The sequence below is a fragment of the Opisthocomus hoazin genome, chromosome 2 (assembly GCF_030867145.1).
Source record: "Opisthocomus hoazin isolate bOpiHoa1 chromosome 2, bOpiHoa1.hap1, whole genome shotgun sequence".
Classification (NCBI taxonomy): domain Eukaryota; kingdom Metazoa; phylum Chordata; class Aves; order Opisthocomiformes; family Opisthocomidae; genus Opisthocomus; species Opisthocomus hoazin.
This window is the reverse complement of record NC_134415.1, coordinates 25,096,443-25,120,687: the sequence shown is the minus strand read 5'-3', so window position 1 is coordinate 25,120,687 and position 24,245 is coordinate 25,096,443. Positions and strand designations below refer to the sequence as shown.

General features: G+C 39.8%; 1 protein-coding gene across 4 annotated transcripts in view; it reads left to right on the top strand.

Annotated features, from left to right (window-relative positions):
- Positions 1–24,245, top strand: part of EML4 (EMAP like 4) — a 171,203-nt gene that overhangs the window by 70,082 nt on the left and 76,876 nt on the right. For all 4 annotated transcript variants that reach the window (XM_075412910.1, XM_075412909.1, XM_075412907.1 and 1 more), the window contains exon 2: positions 17,848–18,030. In XM_075412910.1, the coding sequence (XP_075269025.1) occupies positions 17,848–18,030 (183 nt within the window). The remainder of the gene's footprint in view (positions 1–17,847; positions 18,031–24,245) is intronic.

Here is a 24,245-nt window from a genome sequence, read left to right as displayed (position 1 = left end):
TAATAATGATGATAAATGTGAAACTCCATATGACTATCTTAATACTTTTTAAAAAATAAAATGAAAAAAAGTCTGAAAAAGTCTGTATCCTCTTAGTTGATTCACCAAAAATGTCACAATATTCAGTACAATTTAACTTGCTGTAGGTTTCAGTGTCATGATTTGACTATGTGAGAGTCAGTGCTGTCATAGCTAATTTTAAAACTGCTTTAAATTATTTGTTCAGAGTAATTGTGAAGTAATCCATCCACATTATCATTTCCATCTCACAAAAGTATCAGAGTCAGAGCAAGCGCTCCTCCCTTTGGGTGACAGATTTTTACAGAGGAGGAGAGAATTCCCACCAGCCTGCCTTACAAACCTACGCTGGCTTACCTGGTAGGAGAACTCCAAGTGGCAAGACCGGAGGAGGCTTTTCATGTACCGTGAGCACTGCTGTGGGTCCGAATCCAGCGTTCAGTGAGCAGCCGTTTGCGCTGGGGGATGAGGGCCAGGGTAGCTGAGTGGTCCAGGACTCATTTAAACATTTTTGCTATCAGAAACTTAATTAGTGAGGCAGTTTAAAGAATTAAAAGCTGTATTGGAATAGTATTGTCCACAGTCCTAGGCTAGAAATGTGTTAATTGTTTCTCTGAACTTGCTTTCCTGTTTTACAGAAAAACCCCTATTTGATAGTGGCACTTAAAGAACTGCAGTGAGTTTCCTGAGTGAAGGAGACAGAGCATTTTATTTTCTAGAAATAATGAAATGCAACCGAGCTGTTCCACAAGAGCTGCAGCTACTTCTCCCCAAGTTTACAGTAGTCCAAATGCTGTAGGCTCTATTTTGGGAAAATTCTCCGCTTCATATTGATCCCCCGACAGAAGGGCAGACTGGTCAGTAGTCACCACAAAATGAATGCAAAGGCTTGCATTTTTGTACACGTGGCCATTCATGCTTGTAATTAAAGGGCTTAAATGCCTGGAAATTGGGCTTTCCAAATGTGGGGACGGGTAGGATATTACTCTCCTTGCATATAGTTCTTTACTTATTATCCCATACTTTATGGAGGGAAATGATGACAGCCACCACTCTGTGGGCATAATTTTCACATCAGTTTGACGTCTTCAGCTGGGATCTTTTGTCTTAATGCCCATCTCGTTATAGTTCATGAAAATACTATTGTTGCCTCTTATGAAGCCACAAGTCTTCCAGAGTTTGCAGAATAATGTATACTTGTTTTTAAGTTCTGCTTCCTTATCAGGTTAGTACAGTTTTACTTACCACCTTCTACTAATTTGTCAGAGTTAAATGAAGCTTTTATTTAGTGGTTATATTGAGTATTTATAAGGGCAGTTGGACTAAGCAGTATTTACTTGCTTTGTGAGTTAGCTGAGCCTCTGCTTAATGAAGTGAGCTGTTGGGTAGATGGGCTAGCTGTTTCCAGGCTTCACTACGTTAAATTTCTTGTTAAAAGTGCCATTCCTTCTTCAAATATTACCCACCTTTCCAGATAATGGAGAGAAGGGACATGCCAGGTCTGAGCCAGCTGTGCACAGGGTGGGCTGGTGTGGTGGCATCGCGCAGAGCCGTGGGGATCCCTCTGTCAGGTCAAACACGGTGTTTGACTCTGCACGTCGCCAACTGCAGACGTGCTGTAAGTGTCTGCATGTACACAGCTCATTAAAAATCTTTCAATGTATGTCTCAACTGAGAAGCAAAAAAAAGTGTATCTGGTACGTACTTTGGTAAATATCTGCATTATTATACTGTAGCATGTGTCTAAATATGTGCAGTATTGCACTGTAGCAGCAGAGCTGTGTAGATACAACATAAAATTACTAATTTCATAAAGGTCTATAGGGGTTTTCATCTTGCACTGTTCAGAAGATTAATACTTATGCTGACCCAATGGAAAAGGCTCATTTCTTTAACTTGATAGTTAACTTTCAAAAATGTGGTTACATTTTTTGGTAATGTTTCTTCTGCTTTGCCTGTTTGGGTGTCTATCTCACTTCTAACAGTTCTAGGAATACGTATTAGTCGTCAAAAGGGAGTTGAGAAGATAATGATGACTTGTGCAGGGTAATGGTTAGCATTTTCTTAGCAGTCACAGAAAGTGAGTGCAAGGTGAAGTAACTGCAAGCCACACTCAAAGTTGCTGAAGTATCAAAATTGGTGAAATATCAAAGGTACAGCTGATGCAGCGAACTTGTCATTAGAGATCAGATAAAACGGTTCAGACTGCACACACTTTCTCAGCACTGAGTCTTTGTTCTCAAACTTTGAGTAAAGCCCAGATTAAGAAACCTAAGAAAGTATCTTTATGAACCCTACCTCACACCCCTGCTTCACACAGACAAATAAATTAATCAGGAAAGCAGCAGCACTGGAAACCTCCCTTTTGCAGCATGCAAAATCAAAGTTCTTCTTCAGCCTGCGCCTTCTGCAGTGAGCCAGAGCGGATCTGAGAGCAGAACTTGCAAAGAAACACAGAAAAACTGCAGGACATGCAGAACACACCCTGTGAGCGGGGAAGGAGAAGGAATGACGAGATATAACAGTCATTAGTCACAGCTTTTTGTTGTGTGGTGAGAAGATGCTCTGATGTGTCCTGATTTATTCAGAATGTAGGTACCATGTCTTCTGCCTTTGCTTTTCTCCCACAGCACCTTTTTTGTTCTGCATATGCTTTAGAAATGCATGAATTTTTTGGATTTTGCCCTTATTTGCTTGTGACGCTCTTCAGAAGCATTTAAAACCAGGAGAATACCCACAGTCACATTTCTGATACCTCTGAAATTCATCGAAGGGAGCATTCCCTTCCACAATTTGATACTTCAGATTTTTGCATGCTGCTGCCACAGTTGCTTTTACCAATTTCCTTAATGGCTTAAGTGGCACACTGTCTTGAACAGTAAGGTTTTTTGGGGGTTGCATTTTTTTTTAGACGAAAAGGGGGCAAAAGTTGGATCTGGAAGTAAGGCTTTTGATTCCTGAGTGGTTATACAAACTGTGCTGATCCCATGCAGTTTGTGTATCAGGGTTACATCATGCCGCTGGTGGTGAGGTGGCCCTAGGGGGCGGTTGGGCAGGGGTTTGGCAGGGGCAAAGCTGTGTTCCCCGACTGGCTCCCTCCACGGCAGAGCAGCAGCGCAGCTGGGGCAGGGTCACTTCTCCTCTCCAGGAGGTCTTTCCCAGCTCTCGGGGGTGTACAGGCTGCATTTCGTGCAGCGCTCTCCTGCGAGGACTTTTTGCTATGCAAGTTGCAGGTCGCAAAGGTTGGTCACACCTAGTTGGAGTGTGGGCTTGCACACGGCCTGCAGAGGGCTGAGCGAAGGCGGAAACTTACACCATGTTGACACAGCAGGTTAGTAAATGTGGAGTGGTAGGTTAAACAGCCTGGCATTTAGTCTTGAGTAAGAGTGTTCACTTGAGTAATTACTACATGGAAGCTGTGAAGCTGTTAACTCCCTCTTGGGCTCGCTCCCTGGGAGTTATGTGACTGTAGCCCAAAGAACATGCTCATACTAGCTCAGTTTTAATTCTTTCCTGCTAATGATAAAGATAAAATAAAATCTGTAAAATAAGATATTGGGAAGATTAGAAGACTCCAAAAACATATAAAACAATTTCATTCTTATTGATGTGTTCTGTCGTGGTGGTGGGTGTCCTTTTCTTGCATGAACGATCCTGTTATTTTGTCTGGCAGTATTATGCAGAAGTAGCATGCTCCTGGATGGTTGTTTTATACATATGTATATACAGCTGAATTAGTGTAGCTAGTGCTTAAGAAGCGTATGTGGAATCAATTAATCTTAAAACATAAGCATGAAAGGAATAAACTTGCTGGATGCTGCTTTCAGAATAACTCATGTTTTTTTTGGCTTTAGATTGTTCTCTCCCCCGCCCCCCCGATATCAAACAAAGTTATAGAAATCTTCAGGATTTTAAAGAGGAAAGAGAACTGAATTGCAGACACTACAGACCTACAGTATATAGCTTTTTCCAGTATGTTTTCCACTTCATTAGTTTGAAGTGTGTTAGTGTGAAACTAGAGACTTTCTTTCCGTGGACTGCAAGCAGGCTTTACCTAGCATTGCTGTTCCTGATAGGTTATAGAATGCTGGAAGTGATACCCGGTGTGCTGAAGAAAAGAGCTTTGAGGTAGGTCTGTGAGGGAGCGATGGCCGGCGTGGCGGTGGCAGGCTGAGCAGCACCACAGAGGCCGTCTGCTGGCGTCAGTGCTAGTGTACGTTTGCAGCAAAACGTTCCTGCTTTTTTTTAACTTGTGTACTTTAGCACGTAAAGATTGCCATTTCTGAGGAGACTTTGGTTGGTGTTGGTTCTTGATTAGCTAATCCTTTGATTTTGGGGAGAAGGAAGAAACTGAGCAAAAATGCAGTTTATTCCTGGTTCATGACACTGCTGTTACTTAGTCACAGATTAATGTTTTACTAATCTAGGCTACTTAGTCACACAGACTTAATTCTTATTTCCCTGTCAAGTATTTGTAGCTCTTGATCATTTGAAATACCAGACTCATCCACAATCAGTCCCATATCCCTTGCTATTTGGGGGGGATGTTATCTTTACCTAAAACCTGTTACTTTGTAACAAATGATAGGAAAAGAAACCTGAAGATTTTTTGCACTTCAGAGGCTCGATCCATGGAAAGAACAGATTATAAGTAATCTGTTTATGACACAAAATCTGATGTATTTAAGCAACTTTGATAGAAATATGGTCCCTTATATGTTTTAAAAAACTGCGCAAACATTCCACATAAGAAATATGTATGTTTTCCTAAAGGATCCTTTGAAAAGGAAGGAAAAGGTATTCCTGTGAAAAGGTGATGTTTTTCCCATGCAGGCAAAGTCCATGCACACGTTCATGGTGGTTTCATATGATTTCTCAGTAGTGATTATGACACTTCAGTTGTGTGTAGGACTTATATGTGAAATATGATCAAGGTGAAATTTGAGAAGGTCTTAGCCTGCCTGTGTTGTCTGGAATGTTCTGTTCAGTGATTGATTTTTCTCTGGGACATTGTAGCATCTCTGTTTCCATGGGTTTGTATTTACTTGCAGGTGAATTGATTCTGAAACCTGCTTTGTGGCTTAGCCTTAATAAAGATGAGACCTAGTTCTTCCCTTTCCAGTGGAGTTTTCCATTTTGGGCATAATAGTGCCAGGATTAGCAACTGAAATGATAATTGAAGCTGGCTTTGTTTTTATGTGTTCATTTCTGTGGAAGCAACCTAAGTATAGCTTTTTAAAATATATGTGTAGTCACACCTATGGAATTCTGTCATGCTGTTCAAGAGTTCTTCCTCTTCATTAATTAAACTAGTTTAATTTCATAGTTACCTCGTTTGTAGAGTGTTTGTGGAATTGTTATTGTTGGTAGTATCCTTACTAGGGAAAACGTGGCAGCGCTTGGTGGTGGATCTGCAGTCTGAATTGTTTAAAGGAGTATCTTTCTTTGTAAAGTAATAAATGTTAATATTAAATCTTTCAAGGGCTGCACAGAGGCAGCGTGTTGCAGAATGGGAGGATCGATGACGGGGCAGTCTTTTGTCAGGCAGCAGCAGCAGCCACAGCGGCAGGAAAGGTGTGAGCAATGCTATCCACCCACACCATGTTTATAGGTGTTAACTTCAAAGCTCAGCTGGGACTGTTTAATGGCTAACATAATAAAACAAAAGGAGCTTAGCTAAAGAACTAGTCAGTTTTTTAATTGTATTTGTGCTCAGTTCCCCCTTTTGAGAGTGGCAGTTGACTTACATCAGTATAGATATTTCTGCTTGCTGTCTGGTTCTGGTCTGAAATGTTTTCTGTGACACACAATGTGCAAATATTCCCTTTATTTCTCAATACTTGCTCCTCTAAGTAACTGAAATGGAGATTGTGATCAACGTGCGATGAGTAGTTGCAGATGCCACCTCACAAGCTGGCTGTGTGGGAGTTGTGCAGCTTGTCCTTTGTCCTTGAAACCGAGCAGATAGCCTAGCAGCGTTGGTACTATGACTAGTCTGTACAGAGAAGTTTTAGTTCTTTTCTATGCAAAAAAACCCCAAAGCTGCTGTTGGTTTGATTCTGCCTGGAGTAAGCATTAACTGTTGTGGAGGTGTCTCTAGTACTAAAGCTGCACGCAGTTGCAGAAGTTGGGGAAGCATCTTGCTGGAGCTAAACAAAAGTGGGTTTTTTACTGCTGCTGTTAGAAGTGAATGTGTTGGATCTAGCTTGCAATTAGAGAGATTTAGTCTCGGGCTCCAATAAACAATGGACTTTTAAAAATTTTAATTGCAAACCTTATGTTTGTTCTTGCCTGCAAGATACAGGGGAGGTTTTAGGACTGTGAGATGGTATCACCTGCTGCAGCAGTGAGTGCAAAGTTTTCCGTGCAGAGCTGGGGCGAGGGGTGCCTAATGCAGGAGGTGCTGCCTGCCGGGATGGAGCGTGACAGCCGTGCGAGCACAACCGGTTGCCTGGGCCCTGCTGTGGCAGTGCCAGAGCCGTGGTGGGTGCTCACGGAGGAAAACTTAACACTGCAATTAATACTCCATCCGGAAGGCTTGTCTCTTAATAGAGCGTGTTTCTTACAAGGGAGGGAGCGTATTGTCATCCTTAGCTTTTGGATAAGAAAATGCAGAGAAGGAGAATAACTTTTCAAGGTCACTTTAGCTTGTAAGACAGAAACTTGGCGTTTTACCGAATGGGCTCTGGTATTGACAGGTAATAAAGCAGTGGCCCTGTAGGGCTGTGAATAAGTGGAATTGTACCTGAAACACCATAAAACTAAGGTAAGGCAGGTGGCTGCTAAGTCTTTTTCCAAACAGATTTTACCTTTATCTGCAATCAGTGTCCTGTGACTTGGAGAGATAAGAGCCACCAGATACCCCGCAGTGTACACCAGCCGTGGTGCCTCTCCTCTCCTCTCGTGTAAGCACATTTCTGCTGAGCACGGAAATCCTGCCAGATCCCACTCTTCCCAGCGGAGCTGAAAGGGAAGGCTTCCTGGTGGGGGAGAGGGGTGTTTAGGGAGAGAGTGCTCCGAGAGCCCAGGAGTAAGCCAGCACCGCGAAACCGAATTGCAGTGCCGCCAGCCTCCCTGGGAGTGGGCGCAGGGTTCTGTCCCATGGGAAGAGCGCAGCATCCTGACCTGCTGTCCTGGCACCCGTGAGAGGTTTGCTGTGAATTTGGGGGAGTGCTGATGAACAGGCGTGTCTGCCCTATCAAGCTGAATTTTGGGCCTGAAATGATGCTGCTTGAGCAGCTTTCCCTTAAGCATGAAGGAAGATGAAAATGAGTGTGAACAGCATGCACTGTGCTCTGCGTTTTTATACCGATATCAAGAAGTGAATCTCCTTAACGTGGCAGTAGCCTAATACTGATATTTTTATATGCATGTCCATCATTCCAATAGGAGACTGGTTTTATAAACATAATATTAAATATGCAAGTTAACATCCTGTTGCCTGTGAAATACAAGCAACTGCTGACAGCTGCACAGTCTGCGCAACCCAGATTCGTAAGTGGACAGTATGGACAAAACCATATTTCTTTGGGAAAGGAAATTAATAAAATAGGCCAGGACTGTCTTGTTCCTGGCTTGACGGAGTTTTGCGTAGTAGCATTTATGATAGAGTGGCTTAGGACAGCACTGAATGAGAGCAAAGAAACTTCTTTTGTACAGTGGTATTTTTGATGTTACAAATTGGATAGTTATTTATGAGTCCCGGGGGATGGAGAAAAGAGCAGCACAGTGAAGCAGCCAGTACAGCAAATTTCAGAAATGTTCTAAGACTTTTATTTAGAGAGATAATGTCTAACTTGATTGCTAGATAACAGAAGCTGGAGATTATTAATTTGTGTTTTAGGATTTGGGATGAGTAAAATTTTGCAAATAAACATTGCATGGCACACAATAAATTGTATCCATAAAAGAAGAGTGTACATAGCTTTGCCTGATGTTATCTCACTTAATGATTTCAGTGCTTTTCTGTTTTGCTGCTGAAATTGTACCCTAGAATTGATAAGAATATAGCAAGCTGAAAGAGTAGAAACAGCTTTCCTCGAGGGCAAAAATGTACTTTTTAAAAGCACACCACAAACAAAAACTCAGATAAGTTTGTTGCCTGAACATGCAATAAATATTTAAGAAGTTGGAAGGTTTCCGTAGGTTTCAGATTAAAAGCATGTTGGTACTACTGAATTCAAAAGTTTTGCAGCAGAGGAGATGCACTGCAGTGATGGGGAATGTTGAAATTTCCCTGTGTTGTTGAAATCTAAAGTTTGAATGTTTTGCAAACTGTATTTTATTTGCATGTTACTTGAAAAAATATGCTGGAAATATATCTTGAAATGTAGGATGGAAAATCAGTGGTAACCTGTATGAACTGCGGCTTAATTTCTGAAAAGAAAGATACCCTAAATATACTTCTAAGCAGGAATTGGTATCATCACTCTGACAAGTGCAGTTAAATAAGTGGCCCCAGGGGGAGGGAGGGTGCAGAAAGAGATTACTGTGAGTGCTCTTTCTTTCCCCCCTCCTCCTCCCCTCCCTCCCCCCGCATATACAAGCCTTCACACCAGCTTCCTTGTCTGCCAGATAACTGGTGGGTACCTGTTTCTGTAAAGGAGTTTGCAAAATACTCCAGGAAAACTGGAGTATTTGAGATGATCCCTTGTTTCTCGGTGAGCTCTCTATGACATTTACTGGACTTTGTGATGTTTTGGATCCTGGTACTTTTGTCCGGCCCTGAACAGGGTTACAAGTGTCATTCACTGCGTTGAGCAGATCAGTGGCAATTAATGCTGCTGTCTTTTGCAGTAAGGAAATACAGTTAAAGAAGAGTGTTATGAGTGGGAAGACAAAAGAATGAACATAGAATCCAGAATTGGAGTAGTCCTTCAAGCCTCTGTCTAATATTCTGTATCATATAGGTGTTAAGATGCAGCCTTGAATTACTTGATCATAGTCTTCTCCCAAGTCAATACTCGGAAAAGATGATTCTGCCTAAAAAGCAGTTGATCAATATTCTGAGTTGCCCTCATTTTCTTTGTGTGGCTCCCTGTGTTACTACTGGGATGAGGCTTTTAGTCTTCCTTTTCAAAGAAAAGCAAGAATTGCAACATTTGACTTTGCTGCAGCATTTATGGTAGTGCCTCAGTAGGGCACAAGCTTTAATTAACCTTTATGCGGTGTGGGATGATGCTTGCATTTAACAGATGAAGAGTGAAGTTAAAAAGAGATTAAGGACAAAAGCATCTGCTAATTACCCAGTTTTCTAATTAAGTAATTGCCCAATTTGAAACTTGGAAGACTTGATTGTCAGAGTGCATAGGTAGGACAGCCCTGTACACGTCAAAAGCCTGATTGCTGCTGGTGAGAGGTACCTCTGAGAGCTCAGTCCTTGTCCACGCTGATGTCCGGTGTTTCAGGTTAGGCAGAACGTGAGGTGGTACTTCTGTGTGGCCTTGGGAGTGTGAGAGAGGTGCTCTCCTGTTCTCAGTGCCCTGTTCTGGCCACCCTGGAGCCCCAGGCAGTGTCTGGCTTTGCCTTCAACCTGCAGAGCTGGAGTCTGCTGAGGTTCTCCACGGGGCAGGTGGGGTGCCATCTGCTTGTGATGCAGGGCGGTGAGTGTTGGCAGAGCCCTTGGTGAAGAGGAAGAACTCGGAGATTCTATCCCGCTTCAGTGTGAGAAAAGTTGTTTTCTTAGGGAATTGTGGCTGGATCGATTCAAGCGTGGGGGAGGATAGGGGAAAGGAAATTCAGGCACCGAAATTTTTAGCCCACATAGTTTTGTGCTTGGCAAAGTTATTAATTTGTAACTTTTAAATTAGCATTTGATCATGGAAATGTTCATAAATGTTAACAATATTAACACTTCTAGCACACCATGAAATATTTTTGACAAAGGAATGCTAATATATGTGTGCTGAAGTGTTACATTTTATGCATGTGTAGCACAGTAGAGCGGTTCATTGCAGCAGCAACTTCCAGTTGTTGGATGACAGGAAGAGATGCTCTCTGCCCCTTTACTTCTCTTGCTGTCACATGAAAATAGGGTGGCATCACATATGAATAAGAGTCTGGGGTGGCTGGGATTGCTGCTGAAAGAGTCATGCAGGGTATCCCAAGCAGGTGCATGTAGCCACCGTGAATTCTGTCTGTGGTGTGTAGAGGTTGCTCATCTGCTCAGTAGAAGCACCGTTTTGGAAGGTAAGGGCATGTCCTGCTGGTTGAAGGCCAAGCATTGAAGAGTCCTGAGCTTCAGAACAGTATCGAGAGCATCAAGACCTAAGCAGTGCTAGGGGAAAAAAAATACTTAAAAACCACAAGGCTTTTTAAGTAGTGGGTGGTGAAAATCCCAAGAATGGTCTTACTGTTGAGATGCTTGGTAATGAAGGTGGAGCTGATACAAAGTATGCAGCTGGGGAAGGATACGTGAGAGCCCCAGCATAGTTACCTGCCGCTTCAAGTAGTTATGTGAATACCAATGTCAAATATGAGAAGTGTGTGTAAGTACTGACTTTGTTTTGTTTTCTCGGTCTACGTATCAAAACTAGTATCAGCAAGTATAAAGTCTGATCTGTTTCTTCTTAAAACTTGTGTGCTCAATAAATAATGCAGTTAATGGAAACTTAGGCAAGCAGAACGCTCATGTTGGTCAAATACAGCATGGGTGGAATTGTGCCCGGTGAATCTCATGCTGATGTATTTCTAGATTATCTGTATTAAAAATAATATGAGTGTTTACAACAGCAGATTCACAGGCTTATTACAAAAATATTTTTATCATAACTGCTGTAACTTGTGGTTATTACAAAGTTATTTTTTCAGGATGTTTTCATATCATCTTTTAATCTTTCTCCTTACTTTGCTTTTTCATGTAAAAAAAATATATATATGAAAGCCTGTGAGCACAAATCTGTTTAGCATATACAAATAGAACTACTAATTATTAGGGATGAAGTGGTAAATCATCTGACGTGTCAGACCAACTCTTTAAAATGAGATTGTCTGAAAACATGGGTAATCTTCTTTATAATGTAATGGTGCAGTAGCAGGCTCAGACATGAGCTAACTTGCTTCAAATAAACCGTAAAGCAGTTCACAAATAGCCAAGATCAGTAGCAGCTACTGCATTGCAGAATATTCATGTGCTACAGTAAAATCATCGCATGGATCATCTACAGACAAAACACTGCAGTTGTGTAATGAATGTGTGTCGTGCTTAATTGAAAGTCCTAAGGAAACTTTGTCCAATGTAGTTACATATTTTTGCTCTTCTTTTAAAATTCAATGCAATGCTATAGTGATGTAAATTTATAGTTTATGGCCTTTTTTTTTAATGGAGTTTTGGGGTGTATGATTAACTGTACAGATATATACAAATCTATATAGATCTATTCCAGATGGGACAGTTTACACTTATTCACATAATGCATAAATTATTAACAGCATAAATTATACTCCTTTCAGAGTTTTGTCTGAGGTTTTTAGACATAGTCTAGATTTTCAGACTTGAGTGAGGGTTGTTGGGGGGGGGGCTGGGGTTGGGCTGTTTGGTTTTTTTTAATGGCCAAGTTCTGTATCCATCACTTACCATGCTGTATTTTAAAGTGAATAATAAGCAATCTTTTTACATGGTTTATGATGAGAAATGCAGATGAGCCATTGGGATGATCACTTTTGATGTTTAAGGCACTATCCACTAGAAATTGCACTCTCATTTTATAGTGATTCTGCAGTAGGATCCTTGCAAATAAACTTACTGCTTGCTGTAGACTTGTGTTCAGAATGGTTTGTGAAAGGCTAGAGGGGAGTAATACACCTTTTTTTATTAACTAGCTCGTAGGGGACTAAAATAAGATTGAACTATGAAATGTTAAACAGTCTCATGAGCTGTTCAAGGAAGACTGTTTTGTCAACATCATGGTCCTCATGCAGTATCAACCCTGAGCAAAGGAGTAATGTGTGACAACACGCGTTCTTCCTGAAAACCTGAAGAAATGTCTGTGGAAGAGAAAATGTAAGGTTTAGCTAACTCTGGAAGTGCTGATATGCTGCATATGAGAGCTGTGAGTTAGGGACCACTATCTGCAGTCAGTGACTGGTCTCAAAACCCATCTCAAAACATTTGCATTATTGTGCTCTAAGAAAGTAAAGAAAGAGCTTGTACTTTTGTCTCTGGTAAGAACTGTGAGATAAAGCAGTACATTGTTTTTAATTCTGAATGGAGAAACTGGGAGATTAGAGAAAGAGAATGACAAAGTAGCAAAGGAAGTCAAACATACATGGGATAATTGAGAGTGGTAAAGGCCAGAGTCTTGCGTGTACAGGAAGGGAGAACTTGGGGTCAACTTCCCACTCCACTTCCACACCACCAGGTCTCTAGCTTCTAGGGGCACATTAGAACTTAATATGCTATCGCTTGGGAGAGGGAAGCTTTTTTAATCTTCCACATTTGCGTTGTGTTTTAATTCCCATTTTCATTCCATGACTCACATCCTTTACAAAACCGAGATAATTTGTGTATGTGCTGGCATTTGGAGGAGGAGAAGGAGATACTCTGGGCAAGATTGTGGAGTCTAATTCTGCTTTTTTTTTTCCCTTTTTGTTAGAGAATTATGTATTAGAGATATAGAACAGAATTCTTGATCTTTGCACTTTTTTATAAGCCAGTCTTAAGACAAGTGAGCTGCAGAAAGCTGCAGAGAATTTTCTTTCACTTAACATGGTAGGAAAAACAAATTTGTCAGTTATCTCTCTGGAAATGTAAGCCTCATCCAGAGTCAATTTATTCACTGCTCTTCAGAATAAAAATTACAAGTTGTACAAGTACATACCTTCCTGCACACGTGGACACATAATAGTCTAGAAAGGGTTCTTCTGGGCCAGTTGTCTCCTGAAATTGTCAGCCAGGTCTTTATAACCAGTCCTGTTGCCTTTCTGTAATAAAAGACTCATACTGCTCTGGGGAAAACATAGAAAACTGTGTGGGTGCCTTGGCAGACAGAGGTTTGAAAAATATCTGTGGTTTCTGTGGCTTTATTGGATAAAATGTAGGATTTTCCATCCTGTGGTTTAAATTTCTGTGTGCTGGAGTTTGTAGGATTTGTTTTTCTGAAATGTTGCTTATGTCTAAAATCAAACCCTAATGTTTAGTCGAGACTGGCAGGAATTGACTCCGAGAAGTGATAATGGATGCTCTGGAATTATTGAGAGGCCCCAGAATAGACAGTTCAGTAGTAAGATATATTTTTTTTAAATGTAGCCAGTTCAAATTTGTCCTAGGCAGTGAGTGATGAAGGGTGATACTTTTCGAATGCTGTTATCCTCACGTGCCTGATTGGTGACATGTGAGGAGAGGAGCGATACATGGGTTGGGAGGTTTGTAAAGTACCATCCCTACGTACTGGATACCCCTGTCAAAGTTCCTGGCCAAAGTCTAAGGGATGGTTTGAGCTGCTGCTTTGCTCAGTCTGCTGGGAGTGGTTTGATGCATGTGACTGTGATGAGTCCCACGCAGTGTAAAGTGGCTGTTTAGTGCTGTTCATTGGCTATGAAAAATGAACCCCGATTTTTAGGGTCATCCAGATGTCTTATGAGTACTGAATACAAGCATCCCGTATACATCCCTGCTTACTCCAAAAGCAGGTGAAGAACTGATGTTTTAGTGGCTAAAATTAAAAATCAAATTAGTGAACTGTGATAAAATAGCAAGACATCTAATTTTGAAAGTTACAGTACTATATTTTTAGACCTAGCGTGTTTTTGCTGTCATTTCAGTACCAGTACTCTTACCTTAAAACACTTTTCAAGATTGAAGGACCTTAAATCCACGTCTTTGTGGATGTCTCCTCGCTACTACCAGCAGGCACTACAGATGGTGCTTTTTTTGCAATGGGTCTTATTCCCAGTGGCTGTCTTGAAGGCACAGGTCATGGACAGCTTGGGAAATATGACCAACACATCAGAAGTAATGCTTTCCTGTGACAATAAAAATGATCAGATGACAAAAAAGGTCCTCTTAAAATGAATTAAGTGAATAAATCAATACTCAGTTGCACTTACAAATTTATTGCTATATTCCCCAATCTGGTTTCCCTCTATAAATAAATAAATAAATACATCTCCCTCTGTTTTAGTGAATTAAGAATAAATTGTGGAAGGCCTGGATAGATGTCTGAGGCAGCATGAGGGAAAGGCCAGATGTTCAGGAGTGGGAGAAAAGGAAGGGAGAAGATAGACTTCTGCTCCGTGAGTGACTGACTGTACTTGCATAAAAGCTCTTTCTCCTCTGAAGGGGGAAGCACGTGCCCTTGAAGGAAGCTTTTTGTTTAAACTTCTTTTGAAGTAGTTATTTAGATTATAAGAATGTATTTTAATGGAAGAAGAAATCGCAGAGAGATTTTGAAGACTTCTGTGGAAAAAAAAAAAAGTATAGTTTTGCATTGTGCAGATTTGTCAAAATGCTCTCAAGGATTGCAGTTGTGTTTACTTTCAAGGCATCTTCTTTTAAGATAATCCCTAGTTGACTGACTTTTCAAGACAGTGCCAAGAGGGGCATGTTGGAGTTCAGTTGAATATTTGCTGTCATGGGTGAGGTATTTAGGCTGGGAATCATTCATTTTAATTCTCTAATGGCTGCCAGTGTAGTCTATGATTGTCATCACTGGAAACAGATGCTGCTTCAGTAGAGTGACAAAGATAATAAAAAGTCTTCCCAGTGTCCTACTGTATTCTTTGATCAACTAAAATATTCTTGATTTCCAAGTGATCTTCTTGCTGTCCAACTTCTCCTTTCAGTTGCTGTGTCTCACATGCCCTCTCAGCAATGCAAAGCAACCGCTGGTGGTTTGAAACCTTGCTTCTCCCGCTGTACACACGTAACCCCATTGCTTTGCCTGTTTTTGAATTGGCTAAGTGGCTTAACCTTCTTGGTTTCCTACTCATGCCCCATTTATACAGCTATGACCACTGACAAGCTCTTGAGATGGAGTTGGGTTTCAGGGTCGTTCTGCCTCTCCAAGCTGTGTCGAGGTGCTAAGCCTCCATAGCACAGGTTGTGGAGGTGAATGGTGGCCGGCTTCTCTACCATCTCGTTTGACATGGTGAGGAGATCAAAGCATTGCCGCTCACCCTTACAGGACGGAAAGATTTTCTCTCCAGTTCCCCTGTGAAGTTTCTAATTAGTGACATAACTGTGGCTTTGGAGACTGCAGGAGCCATCTAATGTGTCCCTTTATTGGGGTGCTGGGGTTCGGCAGAAGCAGTCTAGTCAAAGTTAGTAGTTGGTGACAAAAAAGATTCCCATGTCAGACAGCCAGCGCTCTGGTAGAGCACTTGCTTCTGTGCTCCTTGGAGAGACGGACAAACAGTGGAGCCTTTCCTGGTGTGGTAATTACTATTGTTTGGACTCCACACAGGGAAAACCGTGATGTCTGGCTTCTAAAATGATTATTTGACATAGCTACTTACTCCTTTTACAAATGTTTTATAGTAATCTACTGTATATTTATGCGGCCTGGGAATTTATCCATAATTTATCCATTATAAGACCTTTTAATAGTTTGTTAATTGAAGGCTTTGGCAGACAAAAAGGAAAAAATTAAGCTTTCCTTTTTTCTTTCTTTCTTTTTTTCTTTTCTTTTTTTAAGGACATGTCAAACTTCTCTCTGCTGTCTGGACTGCTACCCAGTGTAAGATGCATTATAAAGATCATAATATTCTGAAAATAATTGTAATTGTTTTCTGCAGTGTTCATTTTGACTGGTCCACAGCGTATATTTAAAGGCTGATATTGTAAGGATAGCAAAAGAATGAATTATATAATACTTCTTTAAGTCCACTTACTTCCCTAAAGTAAAAGCTTTTCTTCATGAATTCATGTAAATTTACCTTTGTTCCTTTTTATATGCTGTATAGGTATGTGCGCTTGAAGGAGCTTCTGCTAGCTCCTTAGAACAGGTGGGGTTTTATGTTTTGAGAACAGGGGTTTAATATAAGAATCTTACACAGTCCTTCCCAGCTGTCAGTGATCTGGATTTGTAAGGTACTGTTGAGAGACCATTGGATACGCTGTGCTGTAGAGTCGTTAAAATAACTTTTCTGCATACAGGAGATAAAATTATGACTGGTGACGGGAAAGGCATTTTTTCAGAGTTGTTCTGATCTATTGTCTCTGGATCTCAGTCTGATTACCTGCCTTGTTAATTCCCCTGCAGTTCTTTTTATTTATTAGCCTGGATGAATACAGTATTAACCATGAAGTGATACACTTCTGTTTTGGCTTAATGAAATAGTGAATTAAATTAATATACAAAACTGTCTTCTTGTAGAAGTAGTTTTATCAATGTATGTAATCTTAACTGTTCCTTTCAGTTTAGTAATTGTGAATACATTTCACTACTAATATTAGTTTGTTTTACTAATTCCTTGTAGGAATGTTGCTAGTGTTGTGAAAGCATTATTGTGATTCTTTTTATTTTGGTTGGTTTGATTCTTGCTCCTTCAGTAGTGACTATCATGTTTTAACTGCATGGAAGTTGGTGTTAAACTCCTTAATTTCTTTCATATTTAATTCTTTGGAGGGATTTGGCCCAGTGTTTTTTTTACATTTATTTTAAAAGTGTCCTTATGCAAGTGTTTCAAGGATAAAGGCTTGTTTTAGTGAAAAAATAAAATTGGGGATTGTGGCTTATATTAACCTTTTTTCCCCTTATTATGTCTTCATAAGATTAGTGAACTGAAGTTTAGATTGTATATAATCACAGTAATAATAACATTTACCCTAATGTGTAAATTTGCTTTTGCATATATTTCGTAGAATATAGACTCATACTGTCTGTCTGTATAATACAGGTAAATTTTATAAACCTGTATTAGAAGTTGCTTCCTGAGTTTTTAGTAAGCCTAAAGCAGGATGGGTGAGGAATTCAGTACCTTGTGACTGAGCAACATACTCTTTTATGGGTCTTTTTTACTGGTTGGCCTGTGATTTATTGGAACAGCCAAATACAAAAATCTGTTGTGTGTTATTTTGGCTTGGCAGAAATAATGCAAAGAACTGTCAAAGGCAAGAGTATGCAGAAGCTGTAATTTCCTTTTTACCACTGAAGAATAGATTTGGCTGGATTATGCCTTCAATGCTAATCTATCTCTGTGTGGCCAAACAGATTTTTGGAAGCCTTTTGTAGTGTATTTATTTTCTGTTCGCTTCAGGCCAAATGTTATAATGTCATGTTTTTTTGGCACATGCAGGGTGGTGGTGTGAAAAGAAAAGTTACAGAGAAGGAACTGAAGTTAAGAACTCTGATCTAGACCAGTTAAACTGAGATTGACACTTGATGCAGTTAGGTCATGGCTAGCAATACTTGTATGTTCAACTGTGGATATTTTTTAAACTTTATACCTTGCTTTAAAATGAAAGATCGTATTTAAAATTCTTCAACAGTTCCAAAAGAATATATTGTGAAATTTTACCGTGGTTTTATACCTTTTTAGTTAATTCAGTGGGCTATTTAAATAAGCTTAATTTCAGTCTTCCTTCTACTAATAAGCATGTTTTTCTTCTTACGCTATTTTAATGGAAAGCATGTTGCCTCTTTCGATTGTAATCGCGTTAAGCCTTCAGTCTTAGCTAATGATTAGTAGTGTTTCTGTCTTGAAGCATTAATATGATACATTTAACAGAAGATCCATTCCTTCTTTGCCTGAACATGTTTTTTTGAACGCCTTCAGTATTTCAAAATGATGGGGTAGACATACTTATGTGGTACGTACTTCTTTCTGTGGCTCTAAGTTTAGAACAAAAACAGTTAAATGCCTCTTTCTACTCTGTTTTCTGCTGTACAGATGACAGCATCTCAGCTGCAAGCACATCTGATGTCCAGGACCGTCTTTCAGCCCTGGAGCTGAGAGTACAGCAACAAGAAGATGAAATCACTGTGCTGAAAGCAGCATTGGCTGATGTGCTAAGGCGTCTTGCTATCTCTGAAGACCATGTAGCTTCTGTGAGAAAATCAGCACCAAGTAAAGGTAAGCCCATATTTGGTAAATTCTTTCTAGAGTCAGAATGCTGTCATTTACAATGTTCTCCGTTTATCACGTCTTTTTTCCCCTTTCTGTCTCATTTGGAAAGGCAGGTATATTTTGAGCTGGAGGGGTTAGTTTTTGAAGAGTGGCTTTATAGTAGATGGCTAATACCTATCTGAAGTGTGCTTCTTAATTTTGTTATTTGTTAACATTTTTAAGTACTTAACACCCCTGAAGGTTTACCTTGCTTCTTGTTAAAAGGTTGCTGTTTTAATTCAAATGGTAACATGCTTTACAGCTGTGGTCTTTAACCTGCCCCTGGGAGTTCTGGGGCTTATAAGCAGTTCTGAGTCTCAGCTTTGACTTCATTGAGAAGTTATTCAGCTGAGGGGGCATATTAGAGGCTACAAGTCTCCCTGCTCCTAAATTAAAAACAAAACAAAAAACCCAGAAAACTTTGCCACTAAATAAGGAAGCTTTCTGAATATAGTTAATTTTTGTTCATCTGCAGAGAGAACTCAGCACCAGTAGGCTTCTTGTAAGTGGCCATGTAGCCACTCAGCAATATCTCTTTTGGCTAGTGGCTGGTAAATTTTACATTGCAACTTGGAAATATACAGGATTGTCTAAAAGTAAAGAAACTAGATTCTGTTTGCACTAGGTTTTACATACTTTTTTTTTTTCCTTGGACATTTCTTTTCTGGAGAACTATTTGAATTTACTCTACCTTAAAATTGTGAATTCAGAGAGAACTACAGGTATGTATGTTTGTGGTAAATATTAGGCCTCTGATTAAATAAAAGATTAGTTCGTATTTCAGATAATTCATAGTTCTAATTCACCATGAATGCACGTATCGCCATCAAACCATGCAATGCAGAGTTCTCGGGGCTCAATCCCTGTATTTCAGCCTTGCGGTACACCAATTACACCAATAACAGTAGAACACCGAACTGACATATCATAGCCTATGTCTGTTTGGGTGGCTGCATTAGACAGGCTGAGAATGCAGAAGCTGAAAATGCTGAAAGTCTGAGTTATTTTAGATGTGGCAGAGAGATCAAATTCCTTAATTAAGTGATTTTTGCAGTCTCTCTGCCAGATGGAAGGAAGTGGTCGTGCTTAATTGGCTTGGGCTCTGAATCCTGCCATTCTCCCTTGCTTGCTAAATGGTAGATTGTTGTCATCCCTGCTTATAAATGCAGCTTTTATCTACCCAATATGCATCTCTGATCTCGTGAAGACTGAGACTTCCTTCTCTATCTCTGTGTAAATAGAGCTCTGGCAAGTATTTTGACTAAATCAGTCTTTGCTGTCTGCTTTCCGTTATGACAAAAAGAGAATATCCAAGTGGAAAACTGTGGGCAAAATGTATGCAACATAGGACCTTATTATTCCCATTTAAATGCAGAGAAGCTGGGATGTGCACAACTGTGGCTAAAGACCTTTGCAACTGTGTAATGCCCAGCAAACTTCGTGCAGGCAGGGCAAACTTGCTGTGTTCTCCAAGATGCCATGGGGCCAACTCCTTACAGGGACTCAGGGGGTCTTGGGGCCATACAGAGTTATCCAGATGAATTTTTTCAGGGAAAATATAAATTATTTATTTGTGGGGGACAAGGGGGATGGACATAGGCAGAATATCTCAATATCTTCAGCTCTGTGCAATTACATCTCTACGAATTAATGACAACAGCATGTGACTATGAAGGAAGAGATGGAGGCAGCGGCAGAGATGTACACATATGAGCTAATACATTGAACTTAAATGAATGAAGACTAATTGGCACTGTATTTAATTTGTGGCGGATGTGTCCCCGTTGTGTTCAGTTACACCACCAAGCAACACATTAAGTGTACTGTCTGTCATGAAATTAGCTGCATATAGGTGGTATAAAGATGTCACAAAAGAAAATGTTTGCATATAGTCACTGGAATTTTGTACAAGTCTAAAATTAGACTTGAAGAATGAGCTTGAGGTTAATATTGATTTAAACTTAAAGCACCAATATTTTAATAAATATTTCAAAACAAGTTTGTACATAGCTTTTTGCAATACCTCAGGTTCCACTTTTGATTTATGCATTTTAAGTTCATTCAGTAAATAAAGAACTCTTGAAATGTTTTAACAAAGAGAAATGTATTATTTTTGTGAATGAGGAGGACTGGCAGAAGATCTGAATTGTCATACAAGAATAATACTCAAGGAAGTAATTGTTAATTTTTCTTTGAAGTATTTTAGGCTACATAGCAGGCTCTTACTAGTCAAGTTATGGTTGCTGCAAAGGTTATTGTATTCCTCCAAAATTCTTTTTGGTGTTTGTGATCCTGTCAAGATTCTGGATTTCTGTGTTACAACATTTGCAGTTTCATAGTAAATACTATAGGTAGGTTTCTTCAAAAAAAGTGCTGGGACTTTGATTCACAGAAGTATTTGTCTCTGCAGCAGCCCTTAAATACACACTTGACATAAATAATGAGCAAACAGGATAGATGTGTATATATTTCTCAATACATTGAGAGAGATGTGTTTCATTTGAAGCATGGCAACCCAGTGAGATAAATACCTTTAAAATAAACTGAACTTACAAGAGTCATAGTACCGGAAAAAGCCACCTTGAATCTTTCCATCAAGCAAGAGAGTTTTAATCTGAGTAAGAGGCAATGTCTAACCTGGTTTGAAGAAGTCTTTCCTACTTGCTGATGAAATGAGTTTTCTAAAACCTTTCCATTTTTTTTTCTCGTTGCCACCTCAGCAGTGTCTTTGAAGAGAGGCTTTTCATAGGCTAAAAATAAGTACTATGAACAGGCTGAATCGTGCTGAAAGGGACAAATCCCGGTCACTTTTCCACTGATGTTTCGCATTCTGAAGTTGATAGCCCAACTTAGTGCAGAAAGAGGTCTCTTCATCCTTTGTGTTAGTTTGTCTACATTGCTTATCTGGTGAGCTAATTCTGTGCTTATTTTTCTTATCCCTTTATTTTGGATTGACAGATTGAGTTAACCATAGCTGAAGCTAAAATTTTTTGCATTACCATTGTAGTCTTTGTTCTCCTTTGTTCCTGCATTTCTGCTGCATGCTTAGTTTGAACTTAGTATAGTCTTCAGTGAAAAAATTCACACGGGCAGGGGTAGATTTTTATTTCTATCTCATGGGCTATCAGTCAGGTGGTTATTACCCATGATTTTGTCTGTCTAGCCCTGTCTCAGAAGCAAGCTTCTCTTCATACAAGGATAGGTGATCTGCGAACAGTACGAGATATGCTAAAGGGTGAGGTTTTTTAGCCGCCTTAGTGCCTCTTAGTAAAGGATGAAGAGGAGATACTGTATGAGGGAAATACCTCTAGTGGGGACTGCAAGAGATTTAGCACTTGTCTGGTGTTGCACAGTGACTGGGAGTGTTTGCATGTGGCTTGTTCTCAGTATTTCTCAGTGTGAAGTCATTCTAAACAGGGAAAACTTTTTCAAAATAAAAAGGCTGCGATAGTACTTCTCCAGCTCTGCACACAGCGAAGAGTAACTGCACAAAGGAGAAATTACCAGGTGCAAAGATAGTGTTGAGGATTCTTAGAAATGTGAAAGGGCTTGATTAGGGAACAGGTCCCCAGCAGCTACAGGGTTTGGGTGGATTGTAGTGTGTGGGTGCATTTGTGGGGGTTTTTCTGCTTCCTTTCTGTCTGTCTGTCTTTTTTTAATAGATGGCTTGGTGAAAAGAATTTCTTTGGGAAGTTCGTTGCTTTTGGCAGCTCTGTGCTCTTGTTGCCACATGTCTCTGCTGTTGATGCATGATTGATGCTGTTAACATTCACAAAAAGTTCCAGAAACAAAGATTACCTGGACACCAGCAAAAAGGAAAGCGTAAAGCAGTCTGGTGCTTGTGGCTGCCAGCAAGATAGATCAGCTCACAGCTGGTGCCTGGTAAACCTATCAAAATCTTCCAGGGTGTCAAAATGTGTGTAACAGGAGAACTTATCCCTCAGACTCTGGGTGTGGAGATAAGTTTGTGGCACACAATGGCACCAGTAAAGTATATCAGACTAATCATACCACAGGGCTATGAGCTCTTGCCTGAAAAAGTGGCCATCTACCAGAAAGTACATCTGACGTCTGCCTGTAGAGAAACAGAGTTCGTGCGCTTTTTCTGGACTCGGAAGTAATGAGGAGGCTGGTCACAGGTTAAACCTTTGGAGGAACATCTCCTGTGTCTTGGACAAGAATTGATATCACATAACTCATACGCAAATTCAACTCACAGAGTGAAATTGAAGCAATGGGTGGCAGTTTGCAGAGGGTCTCCCTGAACAATGCAGGCTGAGGCATGTATTTGACTTAAAGCAGTGATCTTGGGGACCTGCAAAAGCAACAATGTACTGGAAATGCAGATTTTTTTTTTTTCTGATTTTTTCCTTTGTGCAGTGGATTTCTATAATAGGAACCCAGAGAGTTTTCCTTGCTTTCCTGCTCCCTTCTCTCACATAAAATAGTGTGTTTCTTCAATAGGAAAATTCCTAAGTAGTGTCTTGCATCAAATTCCTTCTCATCGCCCTAATGTAAGCAAAGCACTTCAGATGCAACTTTTACCTTTTCTCTGCAATGGTTTCATTTCAATAACATTAAGTCATTTTGTTTTATATTAATGAAAATTGACTTCAGGTGTTCAGCAAGCTTCATTAATGAAAGTGTAAGGTAGACTTGCATTTGTGTTTTTAGTATTAGCATGTTTTAATGTGCAGAATTGTTCTCATAACTGGGTACATGTTTATGTTGTCTAATCAGTGAATTTTAAAGGAACAGAAAATAGAAGTATAGATGGGAAAATGCTTATGGTAGAGGTAGGCTATAGGGTCTTATCCACGATATTAAAACTAACCTGGCAACCTTGTGTCATTTTACTCATGGGAATAGTCCAATTGAAGTCTGCAGGCTGTATACTCACATAACAAATAATGATACTCTTGAGGTCTTAATGGATTTTCCAGCTGTTGGTTTTAGTGCCATCTGTTCTTTCTGCATTAGAATGATTTTTTCTGCATTTCTTCCTAATTTTTTCCTATCTTGTCCTCTGTCTTCTTTTATATTTTCTTTTTCTTCTGTTATACTTTCTGTTCTTGATGTTCTTCATACATTTTCCTTTATTGAAAGAATATGAATCTACATGGTATTAATGAACTAAGGGTCACTAACCAGCTAAACCAAGTTTAAGGAAAGAGATGTGAAGAAGAAGAAAGTTCATTTTTTTTTTTTTTTTTTAAACTTCTGTAACCTAATAATCTTGTTCATTGGAGAAGATACTCAGGGCGTGGTAGAGGAGTGTTTTTCAGTTGTGGTGATAAGTGTCCTTATTCTTTTTTCCATATACTTCTTACAGTTTTGGATATGTTTTGTGCATTTGTGTACTGTTTTTAGAACAGTGTGGGCAAGTTCTCTGGAGTGGTACACTGCTCTTCTCCATGATGCTTCTCAAACTAAGAACTGCACTGTTTGAAGAGTTAAACAGTGCCACTAACTTGCTGAAGTAAAAGCTGCTTGTTGTTTATAACACTTGAGTAGTTCTTTCATCACTGTTTTCCAGAGTGTATAAAATAGTTTCAGATTACCATAGTTAAAATTTTATTTCCTCTGCTTAGGTATAGCTCATTTGGCAATGGGTTGAGGAAGTAGATGGTGTCTCTGGGAAAGTGCAGCAATATAATAAGATGGGAGGGAAGGAGGAGGAAAAGGGCTGTGTGGTTTGAATCAGCAATTGACTGTCCCACTCCAAAGAAGTCTTCAGTTTCCCTGGGTAGTAGGTTTTAAAATGCCTGCCCAAAGAGGCAAGCATCAGAGCAGGGGCACGGCTTCCCTAGACTCTTACGAGCATAACATCTGAAAAACTAGTTTTATGTGTCCGGGAGGGTCAGTTATAGTTAGAAATGTATGAGTTGACAGATGAATTCACTAGCTAAAAAATTTTGTGGGAAATCTCCAAATAAATATTTCATTATTCTTGACATTGTAGTTAATTTATCTGCCTCTTGGGAGGGAGTCACTTGCATCTCGAGATGTTTATGCATTAGCTATACATTCTGAAACTGTTGCATATTAACATGCCTCTATTCAGATAGTTCTTTTCCTTTTAATAGGAAATGACAAGTAATGTATCATTAATAGCCAATTGTCAGTTGAGATTTGTGAAATTGGACTTCAATTAAAACAAAGTATGAAAAATATGTAATTGT